The 27,502-nt window shown below is 39.8% G+C and overlaps 1 protein-coding gene across 1 annotated transcript in view; it reads left to right on the forward strand.

Annotated features, from left to right (window-relative positions):
• The window catches only part of LOC124612644 (receptor expression-enhancing protein 6-like), a 52,747-nt gene extending 25,502 nt beyond the window's left edge, over window positions 1-27,245 (forward strand). Inside the window, exons 3-5 of the mRNA XM_047140945.1 lie at window positions 4,487-4,719; window positions 4,808-4,943; window positions 26,982-27,245. Coding sequence (XP_046996901.1) covers window positions 4,487-4,719; window positions 4,808-4,943; window positions 26,982-27,022 — 410 coding nt within the window. The 3' untranslated portion in view covers window positions 27,023-27,245. The remainder of the gene's footprint in view (window positions 1-4,486; window positions 4,720-4,807; window positions 4,944-26,981) is intronic.
• Window positions 27,246-27,502: the final 257 nt, after the last annotated feature.

Raw genomic sequence — 27,502 nt, forward strand, 5'->3', positions numbered from 1 at the left:
GACGACTTGATGGCTGATGGTCATGTTGACTTCTCCTACGTCCACAGAAGCCATATTGAACAGCATTCCTTGCCTGATGGTTGCAGTGTATTCACTGCAGAGGTGGTGGCCGTATTTCCTGCACATGAGCACATCCATTCACACTCTGGCGTGTCAGTTTCTTCTCTGTACTGACTTCCTGAGTAGCTTACTATCTATTGACTAGTGCTACCCTTGCCATCCTTTGGTAGCGACCCTCCAGGAGTCCATCTATGCCCTGGAATGGTCCAGCCATTCAGTGGTGTTTGTCTGGAGCCAAGGACATGTTGGAATCCCAGGAAATAAACTCCCCGACAGGCTGACCAAAAAGGCAGCAAGGAAACCGCTTCTGCAGATGGGCATCTCTGAAACTGACTTGCATTCAATATTACGCTGCAAGATTTTTCAGCTTTGGGAGACGGACTGGCATAAAAGTATGCACAACAAACTGTGTATCATTAAGGAGACTATGAATGTGCGCAAGTCTTCTGTTCAGGCCTCTCGCAGGGACTCTGTAGTTCTGTCGGCTCCACATTGGCCACACTTGGGTGACCCACGGTTATCTCCTGCACTGTGAAGACCTGCCTCAGTGTCTGTGAGGTGCCCGGTTGACATTGACCCGTATATTGTAGAGCTGTCCTTCTTTGGCTGCCCTGCAATGAAATCTTCAATTACCGGACTCGTTACCATTAATATTATCTGGCAATGCCTCCTTGGCTACTTTAATTTTATGTTTTATACGTGAAGGTGGGTTTTATCATTCTATCTAAGTTTTAGCACATGTCTCTTGTCCCTCTGTGTTCTCCACACTAGTGCTTTTAGGATGGAGGTTTTAATGTGTCACAGAGTGGCTGGCTTATCCTTTTTCTTTTCGTGATCAGCCAGCCATGGTCATCTGCTCTCTTGTTTCAATTTGTTCTACCTGTTTCTTGCACCTTTGTGGTTTTCTTGTCAATTTTAGTGTTTGTTTGCCCTTCTGTCGTTCTTGTGGTTTTTCCTTTTTTTCAGCTTTGTTTTATATGTCTTGTTTTACCCTCACCCTTGTGGAATTATTTGAATTGGAACAAGGGACTGATGACCTAGCAGTTTTGTCCCCCCCCCCCTTTTAAAACAAACAAACAAACAAACCAATCAATCATGGACCAAAACAAAGCAAATTTGGTTAGTTTCATAACTCGCAGGAGTTCCACATATTCAGCATTCAACATATGCAAATGCAAAAGCTTAATAGCTGTCATATCATTAGCCATTGTGGCATAAAAAGTCCTCCTGGTAAACTTCATAGCTATATCCATACTACTAAGTGTATCATTAGTACTGTATTATCACATGATATGAATGTTCTCTTAGCCATGCATATTAACTTACAGTTGTCGACGTTCAAAGCAAACTGCCATAATGAATATTCCACTCTGCAATGGTGTTTGTGATGTTCTGCAACTTTGACAGATTGAAATTGTTGCTGGACCAAGATTCCAACCCAGAGCTTCCAGTTACCATTGCTCTTTCAGCAGATTTATGTAGGCTTGTACCTTTCCAGCACACTATTTTTCAATGTTCGAAAATTCAAAAGTCATTAATCACCTCCAGATCAAAATTGTAAGTATCCTGAACCAGCCTAGTTACTCAAAAATGAAATTTTCCTGTGCAAAAGTTTATTAGCAGGCAGATTTCTCCCCATCCTCCTCAACAGCCTGTTTACAGACACGATGAACAGGTAGTGTCCTATCACTCAACCCTGCTGTATTCCTGACAATTTTCTCTCTCGTGAGCTCTCTCAATCTATGAAATTATGCCAGGTTCTACCAGTCAGTCTTAGAGCCAGTCACCTATTTGAGAACCTTTTCTGTATGATTGTGCCTTTGTTAATGGTCTGCAGGACGCTGCCAAATGCTTTCCAGAAATGTAGAAATATAGATTCTAATTGTGGGCGTTTATCCATGTTGTGAAGAGTATTGTGTGTGAACAGGGTGAACTGTGATTAGCATGAGCAATACTTCCTAAATGCGCAGTGTTCATGGACAGAATCTTTGTCCACTAGGAAACTCATTTAATATGCTCCAGTCTCCTGCTGCAGACAGGCATTAAGGGTATTGGTCTTGGTTCTACACTTTCGTCCCCCCCCCCCCCCCCCCCCCCCCCACTCTCTCTCTCTCTCTCTCTCTCTCTCTCTCTCTCTCTCTCTCTCTCTCTCTCTCTCTCTTTGATGTGAGGGAGATTAATGATAAACAAGAGCTAAGAAAAGGATCAGTGCACCAGGTTTCTCTTTGTTTAACACATTTAGAGTTTCATCAGAGCTTCGTGACTTAGTTACTTCAAATTAGTTCATAATACTATTGTCAGGTCTACAGTTGGATTATACAAATAGTTTAACAATAATTCAGCAATTAGTTCGATAAGATATAGCAAATAGCGTTCTCACCTGAATACGGCGACCAGATGGACTTTAGAAATATTGTCAAGATGATTACAGTGTCTGGCTGCAGATTTGTTGTTTCTGGAAAGTTGTGGTTCAGTTTGCACTTGAACACCAGGGATGCTCATTTCTATGTCATTTATTTGGAATTCTGTGTAGCAGTCGCACAATATCATCACACTGTTTTCCTGTATGAATTATTTCTTCAGTAATACATTTAAGGCATTGGTTTCTCTATACTCTCTTCTATTTTGCACCAGATATGTTGTCAAATAACTGAAGTTTTCAACCCAATAAGTAGTTAAATGTAGGAGCAGAATATTGGAGGATTGTTGGAAAGATCTTTTGCTAATGTATGGCTATATAATTTGTTACATGTGTCAGCCAGAGCTCTCTTTATAGATGCATAACTTTTTATAACTTTACTTCATGGGCACTCCTGTGTCCATTTTTAAAGTGAACAATATTCTAAGTTTGTTTATTGTACTGGTTGTTAAACAGAAACAATTATCTTGAAAAAGGGGGAGGGGGTCAAAACATCAAAAGATCCAATTCATACAATCTTAAAGTTGCTTAAAATGTTATCTGTGTCCATTTGAGCCATATGCTAACGGACAATAATGTAGTTGTTTCAGTGAACGTGTGTTATAGCATCATTTGATGGCTTGTAAAGGAGATTTGTCATCAGTGTTTACCATCGTGGTGGGGGCGTTTGTATCCTGTTTCGGTGAAACTTGCCTTTCAATTAAGGAAGAATACGAAGCAGTGATGATTATGACAAGTAAAAATGCAACATTTACCAAGTGCTGTCTAAATGCAGGACAGAGATTGGACTCGATTATTGCTCTTGCTTTCTTTGTCTGGGGCAGATTTATAAAATATGTCCACAGCTGCACACCAGCGTGCACAGTTCTTGGTGCTGGAGCTGCGGAGAGTAACTTGCTAGTTAGAACCCTTGTGGTGTTTTTATCCAACCACCAGGCTCATCACATGAATATCACAAGCTTATCCCTCAACATATAGCCAAATTTAAACTCTGATTTGATAAGGCCTCACCAAAACATTTATGAGAAGCATTAAATGTCGTAATTGTGTGAATCTTTTTACCTTTTTTGTCTGCATCTGTTCAGTTGTAATTTTGATATTTATTTTTATGGTTGAGCATTACAGGATTCTCTTTAGAAGGGGGGAATGGAATGGATTAGATTAGTATAGAACAGAATATATTTTGCACCATCCCAAAATAATAGAAACTGTATTGTTTTTTATGTACATTTGTCTTACAAATTCTTTGCTTATGATTCAAATGATAACGCAGTTTTGCGTCATGTTCTGTGAACATTTCTGCCACAATTGTGGGAGTGTTTGCTGAGCTCGAGACAGAAAGCAGGTGGTAATAAAGGTTCTTATCTGATTGTTGTGAGTTGGGTAACTATTTGCATGCTCTTCACTTGACTTTACTGATAAGAACAGAAAATGCTTTGGAGAACAGCTGTGGGTGGTAATTTGTCACAGTTCAATTTTCATGTTCAATAGTATAAATATTTCCTCAGATCCTACTATTTAATGTTTTTTTCCCACAATAGGACAGGTATTAATGGTGTTCTTCCGGGTGTACAACCAGTTTGTTTCTATCAATGTGCAATATTTCGACGACTGACCCAGTCATCTTCAGGTGCTGCAAGTTGTATAGTTGCTGCTTGGACTTAAAAACAGAACAATTTGCATCACCTGAAGAAGTCTTTGACTCAGTTGTCAAAATACTGTGCAAAAATGGAAACAGTAACTCAGTTGTATATCTGTAAGTCCACTAGTGAATCACCACAAGAAAAACAGAGAGATCATAGGATATATATTACTTAATTTAGTAAGTTCCTATAAGTTATGTGTTTTTACAGTTGCTCTTTCCAGCGAAGCCGTATTCTTGCTGGTACTGTGTTCTCCTTAAAAATGATCTGTTCATTTCCCAGTTCTCCAGCCACTACTTGTGATTTCTCAAACTTCTCAGATGTAATAAGTTGTTTAGGTTCTAATTAACGCTGAATGTTTCAGGTTGTCTGGTGTTTACTGGCTTTTATCTAGTATTTGGATATGGTGCTCAGCTGTATTGTAATTTGATAGGATTTGTGTATCCTGCATATCGTTCAATAAAAGCACTGGAGACTCCGCAGAAAGATGACGACACAAAGTGGCTTACATACTGGGTAGTTTTTGCTCTTTTCTCTGTGACAGAGTTTTTCTCTGGACTTCTAGTGCACTGGTTTCCATTTTACTGGCTTCTAAAGGTATAGTTGACATAAATTAGTTGCTGAAGAAAAGTAAGTACATTCGATTTTTTTACATATTATTATTCTGGTTCTCTTCTGATTCCAGTGCATGTTCTTCATATGGTGCTTTGTTCCACTGGAGGCAAATGGCTCTATGGTTATTTACCGCAACGTTATTAGACCCTATTTCATAAAACATCATGCTCAAGTTGATAGTGCAATGAGCAACATTGCAGATTCTGGTAAAGTATATTGTATAAATTAATAAATTAAATGTGTAACTTACCAAATGAAAGCGTTGGTATGTTGACAGAGACACTAACAAACAATAAACACACACACAAATTTCAAGCTTTCGCAACCCACGGTTGCTTCATCAGGAAAGAGGGAAAGACAAAAGGATGTGGGTTTTAAGGGAGAGGGTAAGGAGTCATTCCAATCCCGGGAGTGGAAAGACGTAACTTAGGGGGGAAAAAGGGACAGGTGTGTGTGTGTGTGTGTGTGTGTGTGTGTGTGTGTGTGTGTGTGTGTGTGTGTGTGTGTGTGTGTGTGTATGTATATATATATATATATATATAAGGGAAACATTCCACCTGGGATATAGACACACAAAGACACAAGCAGACATGTGTAAAGGCAAAGAGTTTGGGAAGAGATGTCAGTCGAGGCGGAAGTACAGGGGCAAAGATGTTGTATGACAGGTGAGGTATGAGCGGCGACAACTTGAAATTAGCGGAGGTTGAGACCTGGTGGGTAATGGGAAGAAAGGATATGTTGAAGGGCAAGTTCCCATCTCCAGAGTTCTGATCGGTTGGTGTCTGTGGGAAGTATCCGGATAACCCGGACGGTGTAACACTGTGCCAAGTTGTGCTGGCTGTGCACCAAGGAATTTTTCCCACGTGGAATGTTTCTCTCTATTATATTCCTAAATTAAATGTGTTAATGACAAGGTGTGGTAAGTTGAGAATTGTGTGTGTGTGTGTGTGTGTGTGTGTGTGTGTGTGTGTGTGTGTGTGTGTGTGTGTAAGGGGGGGTTCAGAGCACAAGTTGTGTAACCCCTCCTACAATAGTTTTGAGTAAGAGGAGCATTCTTTAAGAAGTATATACACAATTATTAATGTTAATTATTTATTTGTATTGATGAATATAGGATAATATACACGAAGTCTCTCTAAGTATATTAACAAAACAGAATGTCATCTAGGAAATGACTTGTTAAACAAAAACGAAAGGAGTTTCGTCATTTGTGCACTGAACTCATTTATCGGTCATCCACTTTAACTTCAAATACATTGTGTAAATACAGGTTTGTTGTTTTCCATGTCCGAAATCTGATCCTGGGAATTTGAACCTCGAGTAGACGTCTTCATAGGCAAGTTCTTGAAGAATTCATGATATGCAGAAGGAATAAATTTTAGATCAAGCATGTCCTTCTTTTCGGTTGTCACAGTCCTCCTGGTCTTTTAAAGTCTCCCTTGCGTCACTGATGCATGACTTTGAAGTGGTGTGCCTAAAGTGCGCTTATGAAAATCCATCTCGTGATATTCTTCAGTTTGACGGAAACTTGATTTAAACCTCATGGAAAATGGCACTGCCCGTTTAAGTTACATCCATCTTACTTGCAGCCAGTTGTAACAGATGCCAATCAGTAAGCCTTTCCTTGATCACTGTGCTGTCTAGTAGCTCCTTTGTTGACACAAAGCCGTCGTTCTTTATTATGCAAACAATGAAATGCTTAAGTCCAAAGTCTGCATCATAAGGCGGGTAGCTATGGCCAGGTATAATAAATTTGTTGTTTATTACTTCCACTGTCGTCTCTGGATCTTACACTAATTTCATCAAGGAAACACAAGTTACAATTACGGTTCTGTCCTGTACATGAATTAGAATATGAAGTTATTTCTTTGTACGTCTTTGTGTACTCCTTAAGGTGTTTCACAACACACGACACGTCTTGGGAACCTCGACCTCCTCCTGTTTCATCCCACTTATACAAGCATCTGTTTCCCTCATTAAAAGAATGGCGCCCCAGAGTAAACACACACAAAATTTTTTTTTTATAATAGGCAACAGATGTTTGCAGTTTTGGAAAGGGCAGTGCCTTTTGTAAATCAAACATAAACACATAGTGGTCACTAGATACTGCATTTCTGTCTTGTTCCATCGACACTCTTGCTTCTTCAGCCTGTATGTCTCTTCTGTATATCATCCTCAGTTGTAATCTTCAACTGTAGTTCATCGCACATTTTACAAGTATCTTTGGATGGAGGCTTGAAGTGAAGATTTAATTTTGAACTGAAAACATGATAGTAATATTCTTTCACCAGTTCTTTGCCAGTACTCCTACACCATTGACTGTTGAGTGCATACATTTTTCTCATTGTGAGGTTTGGCTGAGATATCGACAATCCAGATTATCCTTTCTGGTATAATGGCTCTGGTAGGATGGAAACAGTGTGATATATTCTTGAACACTACGGTCATCTGTTTTATTTCCAGGTGTGTTTCTTCCTCGTGAAGCAGTCACAGCAAACACTTCCTCCTTTCCTACACACCTGTATAACCTCCATTTATTTGCAGTGTCCCTAAAAAGTACTTTTTACACACCTGTATACCATTATTTACTACCCAAAGGAAGTATTTATATGTGACTGCTTTTGGAGAAAGAGCTTCATCCTTAAAGCATTTTCTTTATACTGAGTTTGACTGAAAAACTCTCCAAATATACACTATCTGTCTGGAGTAGTCAGCTAATTTCCAAAAATTTTGGAGTAAAGGGTAGTATAAAAAGTAATGAGACTCAGCTTGTGAATCAAAATTTATTGTAGATATCACTACAACCACTTAGTACTCTTCAATGTGTGACGCTTGAGTCAGCAACCCGCTGAATGCGAGATTTCCATGCTTCAGATGCTGCTGCGAATGCTGAGTCTGGGATGGCCTTCAAAGCCCTCATCGTGGCGGCTTGGACCTCCTCCAGGTTTCCATGGCGGTGTCCTTTCACTGAAGTTTTTAGTTCGGGGAACAAAAAAAGTCTGGCGGGGCCACATTGGGACTGTAGGGGGCTGAGGAATCGTTGGATTCCCCTTCTTGGCCAGGTAGCTGAACACCAAGAAGCAGGTGTGACTCAGTGCGTTGTCATGATGCAGCTTCCAATCATCGTCGATGGCGGGCCTCACACGATGGACCCTAACTGTCAGTCTCGTGAGCGCTTCGTAATAAAAAGCACCATTGACAGTTTGGCGTTGGCGCACAAATTCATGGTGAATCATACCCCTAATGTTGAAAAACACAATCAGCAGGACTTTCACCTTCAATTTGCTCTTGCGAGCCTTGTTTTGCACTTTGTCCCGGGTTGTACTGAAACACCCGGTTTCGTCTCCGGTGATAACATTATTTAAAAATTCTGGATCAGCTTCAAGGCTCTGGAGATTGTCTTGGCAGGCATCCACACACGCTTGATTTTGAATGTCTGACAAAATCTTCTGGGCCATCTTGGCCCAGATCCTCCTCATCGAAAATTCTTTGGTGGTGATATTGTGTACTGTCATTTTATAGAGTCTGAGGTCATCTGCTATCATCATGGCACTCTTCTGACGGCCAGTGTTCATAAATCATGCTCATGGTCAATGTTTTCGTCAGTTTTGCTGGTTGATGGGCATCTGGAGTGGTCCTCGTCCTCAACGCTGTCCTGGCCCTCTATAAAGCTCTTCACCCACCTGAAAACCTGGGCTTTTGACAGGCAATCATCCTTGTAGGCTTGCAACACATATCCAATGTTTCTGTATCAGATTTTCCTAGTTTCACACAAAATTTGATGGCATAACGTTGTGTGATCATTCGCTGCACATTTCACCACAACCGATGACTTTGCAACGTCTTCACTCAAAAACATGTTGATGGCCTTGTGATGGTGCTGGCCATAGATCCACCATTTTCTAGTGGTGCTGTTATTTACAAAGGTTACAAGGTGAAACATTATTTGGAATTTTTGAGTGATCAAGTTTAGTTAATTGACTTGAGATTTTTTTAATATGCATGACTGCTTCTGTGGTGACCATAATGAAAGTGATATCATTTCCTCAAAGTTTCGCATTATTTAAAACTGGTTGCTTCACTTGTAGAGCATAGTGTGAAGTTTCCTTTTGTCATTGACACACCAAAGTGATTCACTGTTTGATAAATGGATCAAAATTATCATGAAAACCTTTGAATTATTGTGGCCATTCATTCTGCAATTAGTCATGTAATGTTCCTAATTTAAATGATTAATTTTTTGAAGTTTGTTTTTTCTCTTGAGCTGTAATAGCTGAACATTCTGTAGCCCATTCTTGATGTGGATAACTATCTGTCTCTAGTATTGTGATTCTGTAGTAGATGCTGGAAGCCTAGAATTTAGTGTAAAAGAAGAGAAGAAGGGAGAAGTCTCTCATTCGTGTCCATATGCGTCTGAATTATCATACGGTTACCTCTTCATAATAAACGATTCTTTATAATGAATATTAAAATAACTGCATAACTCGCAATCTCAAGGTAAACGTAAGGTTGACAGTTCTCATTTTGACAGGTGAATCAGTCCATTGTAAAAATTCACTTGTCTCCTGCAGTAGATTTAAATATTATCGGCTATGGCTCTTGTTGCAGGGCCGATGCTAGGGGCTAACAATCGGTAGTGTGCACAAATGCCCTTCAGGTACTTCATCTTGCAAAGCTATTATGATCACCGTTCCACCTCTAAGACACGTCATCCTAAGAGATGATCTGCCACATACTAAATACATAACCAAATTTTATGACAGCTGTGCTCTCATATTTCAACAACATTATGTTGTTTAAACTGTTAATGAGCATCAGAAGTGGAGGTATAGGGTTATGCATCACTCTTCTAAAGTGATAAGTCACCACCAAATGACACAGTAATGGTGGTTTAATGTTGTATCAACATTTTGTATTAAATTGTTGCCATTACTTTTTTATCATCATCTTCAAGCATTTGTTGTCTGGTAATATTCCTCCATCCCTGTTGAGTCTTTCCTTTCACAACCCTACCACGACACAAGACCCATAAAGTATTTACTCATCACTTAAATGAACTTCAACAAACCACGTAACTTCCTTCAGAACGGTGGCAAACCCAATCAGTGGTTATGATCATACAATATTGGCTTTCACAGCTGGTACTGACTTCACTTCAAACTTCCAAGCTGATAGGACGTGGAAAGTATATGAAACATTATCCTAATGTTTCATCTCCGATTGTGGCAGACATCTTCAGAGGTAAACTGGCAAACTGCAACCAGAACCCAAGGGAGTGTTGAATATATATGTGGCGTAGAGGGCACCACAGTCAATCACATGATGTTGGCTAAGAGATTCTCTGGTAATGCAAACATACTAGACTCTAAGTAATAGATCGTCATTCTTACTGTGCAGCGTTAACATCCAAATTGTATCTAATTTCACACTTCCCCTCTTCTGTTAAAATTATAATGGTTTTTATAAAATCTCAATCGCCTCTCTATAAATGCATACATGGTAATGCAATGTTTTCGATATGATGCTTGTCTTGCTGAATTTTATTTTTGATCACCCTCTTGGTAAAAATGTTGTGCTATGACCAATTTATCTGTATTTCCCAGGTAGAAATCACTTGTGTTCAACCAGACAAGGGTTAACAATTGTTTTCGTGGTGTCAATACAATCCAGTCCACAACTCTAAGGAATTTTATATATGCCCAGTTTAGCCAAAGGATGTTGTTTATCTTTTGCCGATATTTAATATTCTTATATCTTCCTGGTGAACCTCAAAATAGTTTCCACACTACACTTTCTCAACACTTTCCCAATGTGATCTATAATCTTACTAATGAATGGAAGGAAGACTTTCCCTTTGGGTGGGTGATGTTCCTTGTTGATCCTGATTCTCTCCCTAGGGCAAAGTACTTATCTACCTCCTCCTTCTTCTTGACCATCAACTATAAATGTTCAAACTCATCTTTGAAATTTTGTGCACCTTGTCTACAGAGTTTTTGATCACACATCTTTTTGGTCTGGAATGGTGGTTAGAATTTTTGAGGGTTACAGTAAATATGCTTGGCTTTCCTACATACCCTGGGGCCCAACGCCCTACCCTTCATTTGATAAGGCACGACCAAAAAATTCAGTTGGCATCAAACTCCCCTGCACTCTGTGTCGATAATACGAAAGTATCAAGAACATAACAGTACCACATGGCTGGTCTTTTCCTGTCAGTTTGCAGTGTAAGATCGACAATTGAATACTTCCAATCAACAAAGTTGGCATTACCAGAGATAATCTTGCAGCAGACTTCATGCGATAAATTGCGGTGCCACCTACACTGCCTGTACATTTGGCACTCCCTAGAGTTGTGGTTTCGGTTCGCCACTTTACCTCAGAAGATGTCTCCTGCAGTCGAAGATGACACATTAGGAGAAAGTTTTATACGTGGACTGTGGCCTGGGTGTTTAAAGTGAACTCAGTGGTTATGTTTGTATTAAAATTACTAGTCATCCATAACAAATAGTATCAGTCTCTTGCCTGTTTTATTCGTCTTCAGTATGGTATGTCATACTTCAATCATTGTTTGTTGTTAGGTGGGAATTTGGGTGGTTATTACTCATTCTCTAAACTATTACATCTTTGAATGGTGTGAGGAGAAAATGATTACATCTAATACTCCATTATCACCTTGGTTTTCCTTTATTTTGTTGTGATAGGTGCTCAGGAACATCAGTGGAGGCAATAGAACATTTGTCAGATGAATGTAAAAAATAAATATTGAAACACTGGTTCTTTGAAAAAGAAAGTATCTTGTTTTCAGTGCATATCAAACAACTGGTCCATTTGTAGTTATCCAGAGATTGAACTGTTATGCTTGCTTTAATCAGAAAGAGTTTAAATAGTTTCTTTTCTCTCCAGAAGGGTACTTCCTTATTCTGTATTAAGGTTCATCATTATTGTGTCTCTTCCCAAGCTTTATCCTCGGTGACTTGGGTGAGGGTGGGCAGCAGGGGACTTTGGCAACTCAGTTCAGTTATTGCTATGTCATTCAGTCTTGCATTATGCTGTACCCCTAGCCTGCTAATAAACCCTAGCCCCTACCCCCCTTGCCCCAATTCTGCTTCTTCAATTACATGTGCTTTCCATATTCCATGTGTGCAGTTTCCAGATACTCTGGAATGGCTATGTTTGGTGGGTTGACAATTTTGTTTGGCGTGTGTGCTCATGTCATCTGTTCTCAATTGTGCATGATGTTTTGCCATGTTGGCAGAGGATACTGTAAGTATCCCAGCTTGCAGCAGCTGAGGGTGTCCTTCCTGGATCCTGATAGAACCAAAGCCTTGGGAGATGGATGAAATGATTTTCTAGGATGATTCATCTTGATCTGTGTAGTACTCACATACTGGATGTACACTGTTGTGCTTGGGGCCTCTTGCTCATCATGCTTTCATGTTGGTGTAACAAAATTTCATAGTTGTTGATCATTGTATCCATTTATTTTTACGGTAATCTGTATGTGTCTGAAGGTTTTTATGATGCACTACCCCTGTAGAAGAGTGCCACAACATGGTTTCTAAAGAACACGGTAAGTGGCCCAAAAAGATAGATTACATGATGGCAGACCGTGTAAAAATCCCAAAGGACAACCGAGAGTAAGTTGAAGTGGAGCCAAAAGAATTGTCAACAGTGTACGAATGAAATCTGAATGTGAAGTGAGACTATAACCTAGAACAGGCACGTCAGTGTGCTAATAGTAACAAGCATGGGAAAGCTTCAGATACATGAACACATTTAGGCATGGAATGCATATCCACTTTCCTCGTTGCCTATGCTGCCAGAGGACCTAGCCAACTTGTGCAGTCATGAAAATGTACAACTCTGAACAGCGAATGCTGGTACATTCATTTGGATATCGGTGTCTGAATCCAGTGGTGATGCTAAATATCTCTCCCCTTGATAGACATATAGGGTCAGAAATGACAAGACCTGTGCTTTACCTGCAGGGACAAAGGGAGCTTCATATGCGTAGCCTTGCCAGTGGCTCAAATGGCTACTCAAATGAAAAGCAGGACATTGGGCCACAGGATATGTAGAAAAGCCAAGCATATTTACTGTCACCCTAAAAAATTCTAACCACCACTCCAGACCAAAAAGACGTGTGATCAAAAACTCAGTAGACAGGGTGTACAAAATTTCCATCCCAGTGGCATCTTGTTCATTGTCTGCTTGGACCACTGGAGGCTGCAGTCGCTGAAGGGGCATTGAGACTGTTGGTCAGGGCAGTGTTGGAGGAAGTGACTCAGCCTCGGTGGGGTGTCAGTCCTGCACCAGTTCGGCAAGTGGTGGGGCAGGAAATCCCCTGTGCTAGCATGAAGAATAGAGTAGGCAATGTGTGTCACAATTCCTACTGGTTTTGGTGATGGAGAATTTGCTCTGGTCTGGTCAACAAGGAACATTTGGTGCCCCTTGTTGCTGAGAATGATGTCCAGTGCCCAAACCAGCTTCTAGTTGGATGTGCGAGCCCACGTAGTGATGTTTCCATGCTCTTGTACACTACTGCTAAGTGCCCTTGCTTGTGACAAATGTAACGTGTCATAAAACTGAATGCTGGTAATGCTTGAGGTGCATCCAACAGTTTGGACAAGGCAGAGCATTAATGAGGGGTATCTTTCCTTATTATCTATAGAAGGTGTGCTCTGTTTAGACACTTGGTTAGGTTGTATCTGTTTACTAAGTCCCTTAAAATCTATTTTGGAGCAAGAAGTATTTTCGTGTCAGGACTCGCTGTGAGTGTCACCTGGAAGACTAACTTGCTGGCATGCAGAGGAGAGGTGAGCTATCAGAAAACACATTTTAAGATGCTACTAACACCTGGAAGTTCAGGTAATATTTGGTATTGTGCGTTATTTGGAGTTGGGCAATTCTGAAGCTGTACACTGGACCTACTTGTCCGGTGCAACATCTCTGACTAAGGAAGCAGCATATGTGAGTGCACAATTTGCACATTCAGATCTGCATTTATGAATAAGGCCTATCAGATCTGCTATCACAAAGCTTCAGGGTCTGTGCTGTACACAGCTTTTGCACAGTTTCATAAGGCCTGCTACTACTGCTTGCTAAGAGAGTGCTCTGGACTGTGGAATCTGCAGCAACCAGTGAGGGGTGAGGCAGAGGTTTCCACACCAGTGCTTGTCCCACAGGCTGCATGCATGTTTTGGATCAGCTCCTCATTATGCTTGATCAACTCTTGCATCTACTCCTGCTATAGTTGTTGTACCTGCTGGTGCTCCTGCAGTGTTATTTGATGCTGACAAAGCTCCAGAAATTGTTGATCTATCATTATGAGCTATTTCACAACATGAGCATCAGCCTCGACATCACTTTTATAGTGCACTACCCCAGTACTGGAGTGCCACAATGCTGGTTCTCAGGAGTTGCAGTAGAGAAGTAGAGTGGACAGCCTTTATACTGATCACCAAGCAAAGGGCACAGACTGATCTTAACATGCCTACTTCAGAAACTTGAAGGACCAATGGGAAAAATACCAAATATGAATAGCAGTGTTACAGATTAGGTGGAAGGAGACATGGATGTTGGATTCTGGTGACTAAACAGTGTTTCGCAGCAGCAGAAGTACAGCCAATCTTGGAACTGGTGTGCTAGTACACAGCGAGTACAATTCGGCAATATCAAATTTCAAGCCCATAAATGCTAGGATATGCACACTGAGAACAAAAATGGAATTTCTTAGTTATGACACTGACTTGTACCCATCGACAAACAAAGCTTGAAGGCTTATATGATGCAGTCGTGAAAAATAATGTGAAAGTAATAGGAGCTATTAATGCCGAAGTGGGAAGAGAAACAGTGTTTTGACCAAATGTGGGAAAGTGCAGTCTACATACAGAGCATGAGGCTGGTTGATTTTTTTCTGTAAGGAAAAAATCTCACAAGTGATGCCTGCAAAGAAGGCATGGCTCAGACATTAAGGATGTTAAGGTGAGGAGGCAGGCTGATGCAGATTTGTATGGTCAAGCAGAGGCAGAGGATACCAACAAAAATCTGTAACCATGTAGGAAAGAATAAGAAGTATTATGTGGATCCAGTCATCACCGATGAGAGGGAAAGAGCAGAATTCCAAAGAGAAATGGACAACAGGATGAGAGTGATTGTCATTGAGGAGGCAGCTATCATCAAGGAGCAGTGGCAACTAATGGAAAGATTAATACAGCAGACAATGGAAGTCAAGCTGGAACTGGATAATGGAGTAAGGCAAAGTGAGTGGTGCAATAATAAACGTGAGAAAGCTGCTGAGGAACAAAGCAGTGCGAGGTAAAAGGTGCGCCAGCAAAATACACAGTTCACCGGACAAAGTTATGAAGAAAAGAGGTGGAAAGCAAAAATTATTTACAGAAGCAAAAAAGAGAAAATATGAGAAAAATAGATTGAAAGACATCAAGGAATATGGAAGTGAAAATGATATGAGAAGAATGTTTAAGGGAATAAGAGGGGTGAAACAAGGATGGCAGCCTTGGATAACAAAATGCAGGAATAAAAAAGGAAAGTTGATTGGAGGTGAAACTAAAATCGTACGTGTACGAAACTCAGAAGGCTTCATGGAATGAATTAAAGGACTTCACCTAGGAGAAAGTGACACAACGGTGAGCTTAGACGTGGTTCTTGTCTTCACGAGGTGGCCATTGGAGTAGGTCATAAACTTGTCAGTAAGAAGTTTGGAGTCACGTTGAAAAGACAGTCAGAGCTCATGGCTTACCTCAACCTCTTTCTGTTAGACGGCAACCATTATAATCAGGTAAATGATGTGGTCATGGGATGCCCAGTCACCAGTAGGTGTAATAGTAAATTTATACAGGAGAATATTTTGCTACAGATCATTATACAGGGTGGTCCAAAAGTCTGGAAACACCCTCATAAAATTCAAATGGAGTAGCAAACAAGGAAACAGTCCCTACACACGAGGAACGGGAAGGGTAAGCTTTATAGGCTATGCCACCAACATGGCTGACATCTTGAAAGCCGCCGTCTTGGATTCAACTCCAAAATTTCAAATGGGAAAGTGGTCATGTGACATATCAAACAGATAGAGAATTTCACTAGAAAAACAATGCCGTTGTTATTTTAAACATAGCTTTATTCATTCTCGGGTTATAGCCAGTTACATGTGGCAGCGGTGGGACGCTCGGCAGCACGTGTGTTATGTGCCGAAGAGACATTACGCCGATGTTACACAGTCCCGAGAGACCACCAACAGTCATAGGAACGGCTCGATATGTTGTCCATTATGTTGGATTGTTAATGCTAACCTCTGAAACCAGTCCTGATGAACTTTGACCAACACATCTGGCTGAATTTGACCACACGCATCAACAATGCAGTGCTTTAGATGATGCAAATACCGTATTTTCACAGAATAAACCAGTGCTTTGACATGACCCCAAAGATAAAAATCCAAAGGAGTCAAATCTGGTGAACTTGGTGGCCACTCCACAGCACTCCTAAGACCAATCCACTTTTGAGGGAACTGCACATCCAGGTATGCTCGCACATTGTGCCCAAAATGTGGTGGGGCTCCATCACGCTGGAAGAATCTCGGAAATGACCCGTCCTCCGTTAACAACGAGGGAAACACTTCTTCATCCAATAACCTCAGATAACTGTTGGCTGTTAATGTACCATCAACAAAAAAAGGTCCAACGACTTTTGGTACACCACACCAGACCATCACTTTTTGTGAGTCGACCATTTTGGAAGCATCAATCCAGTGCGGATTTGTGTCGGACCAGTATCTGTGATTCTGCTTGTTCGCTTCACCATTGATAAAGAAATTGGCTTCATCACTGAACAGCACCTGATAGGGGAAACGTGGGTTTATCTGCAGCTGCTGTGTCACCCATTCTGCGAACTGTATCTGACGGTCTGGGTCATCCTCGTTCGGGTGTTGGAACAGCTGAATTTTGTACGGGTGCCATTTGTGCTGCGATAAAATTCGCCTTATGGAGGTACGACTAACCCCGCATTCTTGTGACAAGCGACAAGTACTCCGTTGAGGACTCTTGCTAAATGATGCCAACACGCTCACTGTTGTTGCTTCATCGGTGGCGGATTTTGGTCTTCCAGCCTTAGGTTTATCTGTGACAGAACCTGTTGCTCGGAATTTGGCCAAAAGCTTGGCAACTGCGCTGTGAGTGATGGGCTGTCTGGTTGGGTGACGACTGTTTGACTGTTGAAATTCTCAGCAGTGACCCGTGTACTTCTTTCTCCTGATATCAAGATGATTTCATTGCGTTCTTCATGTGTTAAGGACATTTTGTAACCTGTAAATAAGGAAACAATGATTAAAATGTTAGCATGAGTAAATGATACGTAACAGTTAAACACATGTAACATATCAGGCATATGATAGTCACTTTGCACTGTTTCAGACTCCATTTTATGACTTCTCAGTACGTAACACTCACGCTGCAGAGCGCCACACTGCTGCCGCAAGTAATTGGCTATAACCCGAGAATGAATAAAGCTATGTTTAAAATAACAACGGCAATGTTTTTCTGGTGAAATTATCTATCTGTTTGGTAAGTCACATGACCACATTCCGATTTGAAATTTTGGAGTTGAAACCAAGATGGCGGCATTCAAGATGGCCGCCAAGTTGGTGGCATAGCCTATAAAGTTTCCCCCTTCTCATTCCTCGTGTGTAGGGACTCGGTTTCGTTGTTTGCTACTCCCTTTGGATTTTATCAGGGTGTTTCTGGACTTTTGGACCACCTTGTGAAACTGGCATGCTTCTACCACTATGTGGAATGCACACTTATCTTTTGAGAAACATTGCACAAATTGCTGAAGCATGTGAATTTCTGTCTCGGTCCAAGATGGAAGTAGAATGAAACAGGGCTATCTCATTTCTGGATACCGTAGAGATATGTAAATGTGATGGTACACTGACGCCCAGTACATACAGGAAACCTATTCATAGGGATTTATGTCTAATGCTTCATTGTCACAACTGCTTCTATCGTGAAGAGATCTTGTGCAGGTAAGTCTACAGAGAAAGAGCCTTCTCCATGAGAGCCAATTAGCAGAGCTCAAACGCCTAAAGACCATGTTCAAAAGAAATGGAAGTAAAAACCAGCAAATATGGTACATGTTGCAGGAGCAGGAGCAGCAATGTGAAAGCATGTGAGCAGGAGGCTGCCATGGCAATAGTGTACATCGTATATGTAGGTAAAATGTTGAACAAGACTGGCAACATCATAGGAAAGCATGACATTAAGTCCGTCTTTCATCCTCCTCCCAAGAGCATGGCTCTTAGTATGTGTGAAGGGTGACTTTAGCCACAGCAAACAGAGTCTTATGGTATCCGCTGCCAATGTTGCAAAACATAAATCAGCGTGACTGTATGAACAATTTAGAGATGATGCCACTAGCATAAATGCTGAACTGAACTCTACCAACCCACCATATCAACTGTTGTGTTGTCGAGAAGCTGAGCACTCCATGGAGCATGACAAAATGAAGGGGCTCTGAGTCTTTGGAATTAAAGAAGCAATAGAAATCAGACTTGACCAGAATCTGATAAAGCCTAGCTTGTGACCTAATGATTAACAGAGGGTGCAGTACAATACGTGACACAAACACAACAATGCGCAGGAGAGCTTCTGTAAAGTTTGGAAGGTAGGAGACGAGATACTGGCAGAAGTAAAGCTGTGAGGACAGGGCGTGAGTCGTGCTTGGGTAGCTCAGTTGGTAGAGCACTTGCCTGCAAATGGCAAAGGTCCCAAGTTCGAGTCTCGGTCCGGCACACAGTTTTAATCTGCCAGGAAGTTACATATCAGTGCACATTGCGCTGCAGAGTGAAAATCTCATTCTGTTCTAAATTGAAACTGACCATAATATCTGTGTCATGGAACCACAGTTGACAGGTTTTGTAGAAAAGTCAGCGGTGTTGGGACTTATCTTGTTCAGATTTCCTCACATTTTTGCTGAGAGTGCATTTTAGATATATTGTCAGCAGGTATTCAGGTGAGCAAATATTAATAATTATGGGTCTTAGAAGAATGCCATCCTTGTGTTTCTTAGGAAGGCCATTTAGACCTTTAATGACATTACACAGCAAGCCTGTCTCATTGAAAAGAATCATCATCTTCCTGTATTTTATTCATAAGATCAACGTCTGTCTGTAAGTAATGTATTCAAGTGATTGAAAATAATCTTATTTTAGTCCACACATTACATTAGGGCCACAGCACTGCCCGGCTCTGCTGGCAGAATTACAGCTCCTTGTCCTAAAGATTTGTAAGTGCTAAACTTTCTTTCATGGAGATGTTTGATCTTACCATCGACAGCTTGGTAAGTGCTCGATAGATTTTATTCTTCACTACTTCTTTTTCTCTTTGGAGAGAGGCTGCAACATGTTCCACAAACCTAATATAGTCTGCTTGTGGTAGCATTTTCTGATTGGATGCAAAATTTAGCCCTTTAGCAACGATTTCAATGTATCCTTGTCACTACGTTTGTGAGTGACAGCAATTACTGTGTGGCTTCCTGCGTCTTGCTATGGATTTTTATGAGAGTAACAATTTTGTTTTCTGACATGCGTGTGTTCTCGACTGCACTGATTCTTCTTATGACCGGATTGTTACGATCCATTCATTTTGAAGACTCTACAGAGGGTATTTGACTTTGCTGGTTGGAACCCAGGCAAAATGTACACGAACAGCAAAGTTTGGATTGATCGCTGAAATATTGTACATAATGCAAACAACTCAGCTGCACAAGCAGAAACAAACCACTAATCACATCCAGAAAACCTGAGAGCTCACTACATGGAGGTGGTTATTTAGTATTTAGAAGACAGTGCTAGAAACTAATGCAATATTAGAATCTTTAGAAACCTCAGTACGTGGAACGAATGGTCATGTTAACGAAGATCAATTTCAACAATTTCTTCACGATATCACATTTGTAGTTTACCACTTTTCCAATTTCAACATATTCCTGAAACTTTTGTGGCAGATAATACTATCCAAAATGAGCATGAAAATGGGACACTTACTCATAGGTTTTCAGAATTTGTGAAACAGGTAGAAGTTTAAATGATCACGTACAGTGAAAAACAATTATATAAGTACCCAAAACTACAGACAATGTACATGGCTACTAAGTTTAGATTCTCTATGTGAATATGTAATTTTATTTTTTTCTCACCTGCTGAGTCAGGTAGGCTGTCGCCTTTGGTCACTCCATTGGTGCATCCCTTTACATTCTTTGTGATACAACTTTCCTTACTGCACAGGAGAGCTTCTGTAAAGTTTGGAAGGTAGGAGACGAGATACTGGCAGAAGTAAAGCTGTGAGGACAGGGCGTGAGTCGTGCTTGGGTAGCTCATTTGGTAGAGCACTTGCCCGCCAAAGGCAAAGATCACGAGCTCGAGTCTCGGTCCGGCACACAGTTTTAATCCTCCAGGAAGTTTCAGTTTCAATGTAGTCTCTCCCTTTGAGAGCCCCACGTTCTGAATTCTCGGAGATAATCCTAGGAAAAGTTTGCCTAGTAAAAAAGAGGCAAAGGCTTCCTGATGCTCCCTTGTACAATGACACCAGTTTTGTGGTACAAACGCCTGGATTCTGCAATAGCTCTATTGAGTCAGTTGAAGTAGAGATATCAGAAAACCTAATAAACAGGGACAGAGGTTTAAGCTTAAGACTTGAGGTTCAGCACTAAGTTTATTAACATCTTGCCAGCCATCACATCCACCAGAGCTTTGAAACAAAGATAATGTGTATTTCATGTAATACCTGTGCAGACTGAAATAACAAGAGCATCAAAGGGTGTAGTGGGCATTGGGAGTCGCTCAGAGAGAAACAGTAGTTTGATCTGTTTTGAGTTCTAGCAGCAAGTATACATTCAACTAAACTCACGGCATCTGAAGAAGAAGAAGAAGAAGAAGGAGAAGAAGAAGAAGAAAGCAGATCATCAGTCACAAAACTATTTTACTTAAGGCTGTAATTTAGTTTCACCTGGAAGCACTGCATTCATCTTATAGAAATTTCTTTGCATAGAGCACAATGTGTGTGTTCAGTTTGCTTCAGCTTAGTTCTTAGGATTGCCTTAATGACTCTCTCTCCTACCCTGCATACCATCACATTACTTCAGTGGGTTTCAGATTTGCCATAGCAGGTCGTGACATAATTATCTTGCAACTCGGAGTATCTGTCTTCTGATACAGTACTATGTTAGTCTTGAAATTTAATTTCACAGATTGTATCCTTAAATGAAGTCTAATAAGTTGGACACTTTCCAGATGCACCCTGGCTTGGTAACCATTAAATTTCAACAATATGTTTGCAGTGTCTGTCCCACGATAGCTGTAACATTGTGTCTTTCCATTCACCCCCTCCCATCCTTCGTCTTAATGTGTCACAAATACCTTCTTAAAACTCCTAGCTTGTGCCCCGTCACTAGTAAATATACTGTTGACATAATAGAGGCATCATAGCATTATTTGTCATTTTATTCTGTGTGCCTTTGAAAAGGAGAATGTAATAAAGAAGGATGGAACCATCAGCAGGTGTACTGCTGGTTCCCATTGTCCAGTTGTCACAATGGTTTGTTGAATAATTCTCTAGCCATCATCAGGTTTTTCAGTGCAACTGATGATAGAGACAGGATTACTTGGGTGGAGGTATTGCCCAGCTTGAATTCTCCCACACACTTTTCACAGTACAGGGTGTACTTAAAGTCCGGGAACACCTTCAGTTATTTATTGCACAAGAACCAAACATTGTACAGATATCATACATACGCCATTTTGAAGAGAAACCCTGAAAGTTTTTTTTCATATATACCGCCACAGTGTGCTTTGGTAATTGCCGATATTCAGTGCTAGTCGCAAACATAGTGAGTTCAGGTGCGATGGATTGGTCGTACTAAAGAGGAGACAGCTGTTTCACAAAATGGCCTCGCCGATCACCAGATCTCACTTTGTGTGACTTTTTTGTGTGGGGACACATTAAAGACCTGGTTTATGTACCGCCTCTACCATGTGATGTAGCAGACCTCTAGGAGAGAATACGGGAAAAGACTGCCACAGTCGATAATGCCATACTGGCACAGGTATGGCAAGAATGCGATTACCTTATTGGCGTCTGCTGGGTCACTCATGGTTCCCATATTGAATATTAAAACAACTTTGAGTTTCTCTTTAAAATGCAGTATGTATGACATTTGTACAATGTTTAGTTCTTGTGTAATAAATAATTTAATGTGTTCCTGGACTTAATGTACACCCTGTATAGTAGGAAGGGTCTCCTCCCCTAATGTTTCCACCATGTCATCAAGAGTCTCCTGTGCATTCATGCCCCTTTTTCAGCAGGTATTGGATGACCACACACGTGCTCTTTCTATCAATTTTTCAAAATGTGTACATCTTTTACACTTCAGACTCCAATATCTGAAAAAGAAAGATATTAATGAAAAATTTGGTAAGACCACTTTTGTCATTAGTAACATGAAAGTCTTGAACCTGTGTCTCAGTATTTCAAGGTATGTTGTTTAGAACCAGTTAAAAAAGCTTCACAGCACTAGACTCAGAATCTTGGAATAATTTGCATTGAAAGTATTCTTAGATTATGGCATTTTGCATAATTATCTCACTGTCACTGATTCTTAATTACATAAATTACTAATAATGATTTGTAAGATTTGTCAGGGAAATAAAACATTTAAAACTGAACTTCTTTGGATCACTTCAGTGTGTGACATACAGCAGCAAGCTTGAACTGCAACTTTTGTTTACTCTGTGTTCTTTCATGAATAATGTAGAGATGAGAGAAAGTGTTGGGGTTAGCACAAAAGTATGTTGCTGAGGTTTTAAGACATGGAATTTTGTTACAATCCTATGAAATTATGTCTCTTTTATGGCTCAGTGCGACAAAATATTGCCTCTTATAGTTAAACTAGAGTTTAAAACTATTTTACATTGATCAACAGTGTGCTTAGTTGATGTTTCAGTTTTATGTACAATATTTCTTCAGATGCAGAGATGGTCTTTGAAATATTGTGCATGATGTGGAAACAGCAACTTGGTAGAACATCCGGAAGCACACTATCAATCACACACTATGCCATCATGCCAAGAAAACCTGAGAGATCATATTTTACATTGCATCTACTACCTGAAAAACTGCAAACTTTTTAGTTTTGTTTATGCGTAAGTTACAACAAAAGTATCGTTCAATGATTTGAGACAAATAGAAATGGAGGAAAATACAGTGAATTTATAATACTGTTGTCAGTGTTGTCTCTACCAGCATTAAGGCATCCATCCCATATCTGTCAGCTTCCTAATTTCAGTAGTGGAGTGTGGTGTCACCGCCAGACACCACACTAGCTAGGTGGTAGCCTTTAAATCGGCCGCGTTCCTTTAGTATACGTTGGACCCGCGTGTCGCCACTATCAGTGATTGCAGACCGAGCGCCGCCACACGGCAGGTCTAGAGAGACTTCCTAGCACTCGCCCCAGTTGTACAGCCGACTATGCTAGCGATGGTTCACTGACAAAATAAGCTCTCATTTGCCGAGACGATAGTTAGCATAGCCTTCAGCTACGTCTTTGCTACGACCTAGCAAGGCGCCATTATCAGTTGCTATTGATCTTGTTAATCATGTACCGTCAGACCGACATTCACCATTAACGGATTAAAGTTAAGTATTCCAGCAGCTACGTCCATTTTTCTAAATTCTAATTTCCAGACCTCATGCCAGCCTGCGTGAGCTAAACGCGTGCCTTTCGGCTTCCTCTATTATTAAGGTGTTGGCTCTCCTGGCAACCCACAACATGAAGAATTCTTGGTCTTTGAGTTACTTAACTTGGTTTCTTTTAGACCATGCTGTCTCTTAAATTGGTGCCACGTAATCATTTGAAAATCTTAGTGCTAAGTCAGGACTGGAAGGTGTATGTGCTGACAACCACTGAACCAAATTTGGGATCAGCTTACATTTTTCAAAGCTGTATGTGGAGGCGAGTTACTGAGTATTGCTTTTATGAAAGTACCCTAATAACTTGTTCTTATCTCATTGATAAATTTAATTACAGTAATCACTGTTCATTGTATATTGTCCTTCTAAATCACAAAATACAAATGACCAAGAAGAGCCTCAGAAGGTCATTAACTTTAGTGTGCCAGCAGACTTCTGAAATTTGAAACAAATTAAAAGGTTACCTTAGAAGAGTGTGCTGTATGGATTCAGGTTCACAATGATAAAATCACATTTATTTGCGACTTAGAAAATCTATCGTCTCCTTCAGAAAAGTGTTCTTTGTGTACAAAACAATTGCAGGTATGGATGTCGCATGGATTTGGGGCCACTGTTAGAATAAACTTGCACATTTTGCGATAATTAGACTTATGTAGCCTTTAATATCCAGTTTCAGTTCTAATCAGCAATTGCTCGAGGTATGTAGGCATACATATCTGAATAATGGTATTTATGCACTTAGATCTGTGTATATATATTTTATTTAAACATACTTGAGTATACTCTGGTTGGCTTCACACCTTCAAATAACAAGGTGTTTCATCTTAATATTGGACTTTAGGCATTCATGCTCGTAAAAAAACTGTCACACAGAAATAACTTAGAATCATTAGACTTGCTTCTATTTTCCTTAAAGACAAGTAACTGACTTTGTTTCAAAGATTGCTAACTTAAACACACAATTTCATGTAATAATATTTTGTGGTCTTCCTACTAATCAAGTTTGTTCTTCTAATTATTGAGAAATATTTGTAGTTACTGGGTTTATTGAGAGTACAAACTTCTTAGCTTCAGATAGGACATAATTTACGAAAATTCTGAGTGCTGAGAGACAGTAGAACACTCTAAAAATCTAAAATGTTATGTGAGAAGGGCAAAGGTGCTTGGAAAGAGGAAAGTGCCCTATGAGCATACAATAATGAGGAACAAAGTTACAGTGGCAAACAGCAGCTTTCCTCATTATTAGTGTATTTAATAACACAGGGAATCTGAAATTTCCTCAAGATAAAAGTACTTCGAACCAAAAGTTTGGGAACAGGCTGTGTAGTATACTTATCTACCATCAGTTCTCCGACCTTCATTACACTAATTCCTTCTTCCTTTCCTTCCTCTCCTCAGATTTATGCATCTGCACTCTGAAAGCCACTTTGCAGTGTGTGGTGAAAGGTACTTCGGATACCACTATCATTTCCCACCTTTCCAGTTCAATTTGCAAATTGTACCTAGGGAGACCAACTGATGGTAAGCCTCCATGTGAGTTCAAATTACTCAGATTTTTTTCCCCCGTTTTGGTCATTTTGCGATATGATTGTGGGAAAAACTAATGTACTGTGTGGATCTTCTCAGTTTTGAATAAACCATTGTGTGATTCACATGGTCTCTGTTATAGTGTCTGCAAATAGTTTGATGCCCATCAGCAGGATGCACATCACACACACACACACACACACACACACACACACACACACACACACGACAGAGTGTTACAGAAGAGCTAGTTATATGAGAGTTTTGGTTTCTACTTGTCAAAAAATTAACTCAGTGCAGTTGCTCCAGTTTATATCTCTGTAGTTACATACTTCTAGATATTTTACAGTTGTTGTTTGCAGTGATTGAGCACCATGCGAGTCAAGTTCATCTATGTTGAGTCAACTACCAGTGTCTACACAAAACATTTATTTTCTGCAGGTGTACCTGTATTTTTCTCAAATTTTCTAACTTACGAGTTAACTACATGCATCACCTGTGAAGAACCTTGTGGATCTTCTGTTATCAAAATTATCGATATGTAAGCAGTGAACAGTTACAACACTGGTAGTTGGCATCAGCATGCCGATGGCTACTCTCATATATGAAGATTTGACCTATTATGGGCAACAAAGGTTTTTTTGTTTGGCGACTCCATGAAGTACTCTGTGCACCACGACCAAATAGTGGATACAATTGGAAGGAGAATCAGCATTGGTCATATTTTCTTTGTTTCATCCACAAAATCGATTTTCGGTTACTTAGTGACCATCCTCAGTGCTGTAATTTACAATTAATTTTAATTGTAAAATTTTAATTGTAAATTACAGCACTGAGGATGGTCACTAAGTGACCGAAAATCGTTTTTGCGGATAATAAAAAAAAGAATAAAAAAACCAATGCTGATTCTCCTTCCAATTCTATCTACAAAGATTTTTGTTTGGTAGAAAGCACTGAAACTGCTGAGATACTCAGTAGGTTCATATGCCGTCCATTATGAAATTAGGGAATCCGTCTCTGAAATCAAGAAACAAAATACCTACCATTGTCTAATAGGCTCTGGATTTTATGGATGAAGAAAGGAATTTTTATTTCACAACTGTTCGGTTTTGGAGAATCAATTTTCCCCTATAGAGTAGATACTGGATTGTAACAAACAAGTGTAAAACATGTTCTGTAATTCTAGAAGTTGAGCATCAGTAATACAGATCTATAGTTACAGAAATATGACAATGCTCCTCCAAAACTGATAATGACTTAAGTCTTTTTCCAGTCACTGTGAGCTTGAGAACTTCATTGTTCCAGTGACCTGTAGAGAGATGAACATCATTATTTTTATTCTCTGAATCTATATGGAGAAAAGATACCCTTTCTTTGTTGCACTTTTTACTTGATGTTAAATTCTGCAATATATTTTTTCAGTATCTTAATATGGCATTCTCACAACAATCTTTTTCTTTTTATATTCAATGTGCCTCCCAATTCCTTTGCGCTTGGTCTTTTCTTGTCAATTTAGATCTTACAAACTTTTTTTTTTTTTTTTTTTTTTTTTTTTTTTTTTTTTTTTTTTTTTTTTTTTTTTTTTATGTACAACTTGAGGTTCCATTATTCTTCATCTGTCAATGTCAAGTTCATTGGGTCTGATTTTTGACACCATGAAACTCTACTAAATTCCAATATACTAGGAACATCATCAGATTACGCAGTCGATTTTTATTTTCGGTTCCTTAAATGCATCTTACCACCTGGGCTGTAATGACAGTATTTCTGTCCTTCCTTTTTCTTTTTGTGTTTGCTTTACCCTTATAATAAAGTAATTCAGTTCTGAAAGCATGTTTTGGATAAATGTGAACGCCTTGTGTTGTAGATATTCTTGCGTACGTACTTTTTATCTGAATGTCATATTTTGACGACACTATGTAAAACGTATGACTGTATTAATTGTAATGTTTGTTCCAGCAACCAAACTAATAGCTGAGAATATACTGAAGAAAGATTGATGTGCAGTGGGCTGTGCAAGTTACGAGCACATATTCTTCACATCTTTTATAATTTTTGGTGGAGTGTTTCGCGTTGGACAAACGTCTCAATCGTAGCATCTCTTGTCTTGGCAAGTTGTCCAAATGTCACTGTGTTTGATGTTACTCACAAAGGTGTGATAAATGTGAAATCAGTATGTTAACTGCACGAATAAAATTTTTCCTGCCAACAGCTTTGCAATAAGTGGTGTTTTGAATGATGTTTTTGTTGTAATTGATGTTTGAATTGACACACAGTTATTGTCTTAAATTTTTATGTCTTTTGAGGAGCGTAGCTCTGACCTTAATGTGTTGTGCATATTTTGTAAATTCTTGTTTATGGGCCCAGCATCTTCTGCAAGTTTTGGACAAATATACATGCACACACTGTTGCAGTTTATTATAATAAAATATTTTTGATTACCATATTTTCCCCCTCTCTACTTACTAAACATTTGTAGC

The sequence above is a fragment of the Schistocerca americana genome, chromosome 4, assembly GCF_021461395.2.
Source record: "Schistocerca americana isolate TAMUIC-IGC-003095 chromosome 4, iqSchAmer2.1, whole genome shotgun sequence".
NCBI classification, from domain to species: domain Eukaryota; kingdom Metazoa; phylum Arthropoda; class Insecta; order Orthoptera; family Acrididae; genus Schistocerca; species Schistocerca americana.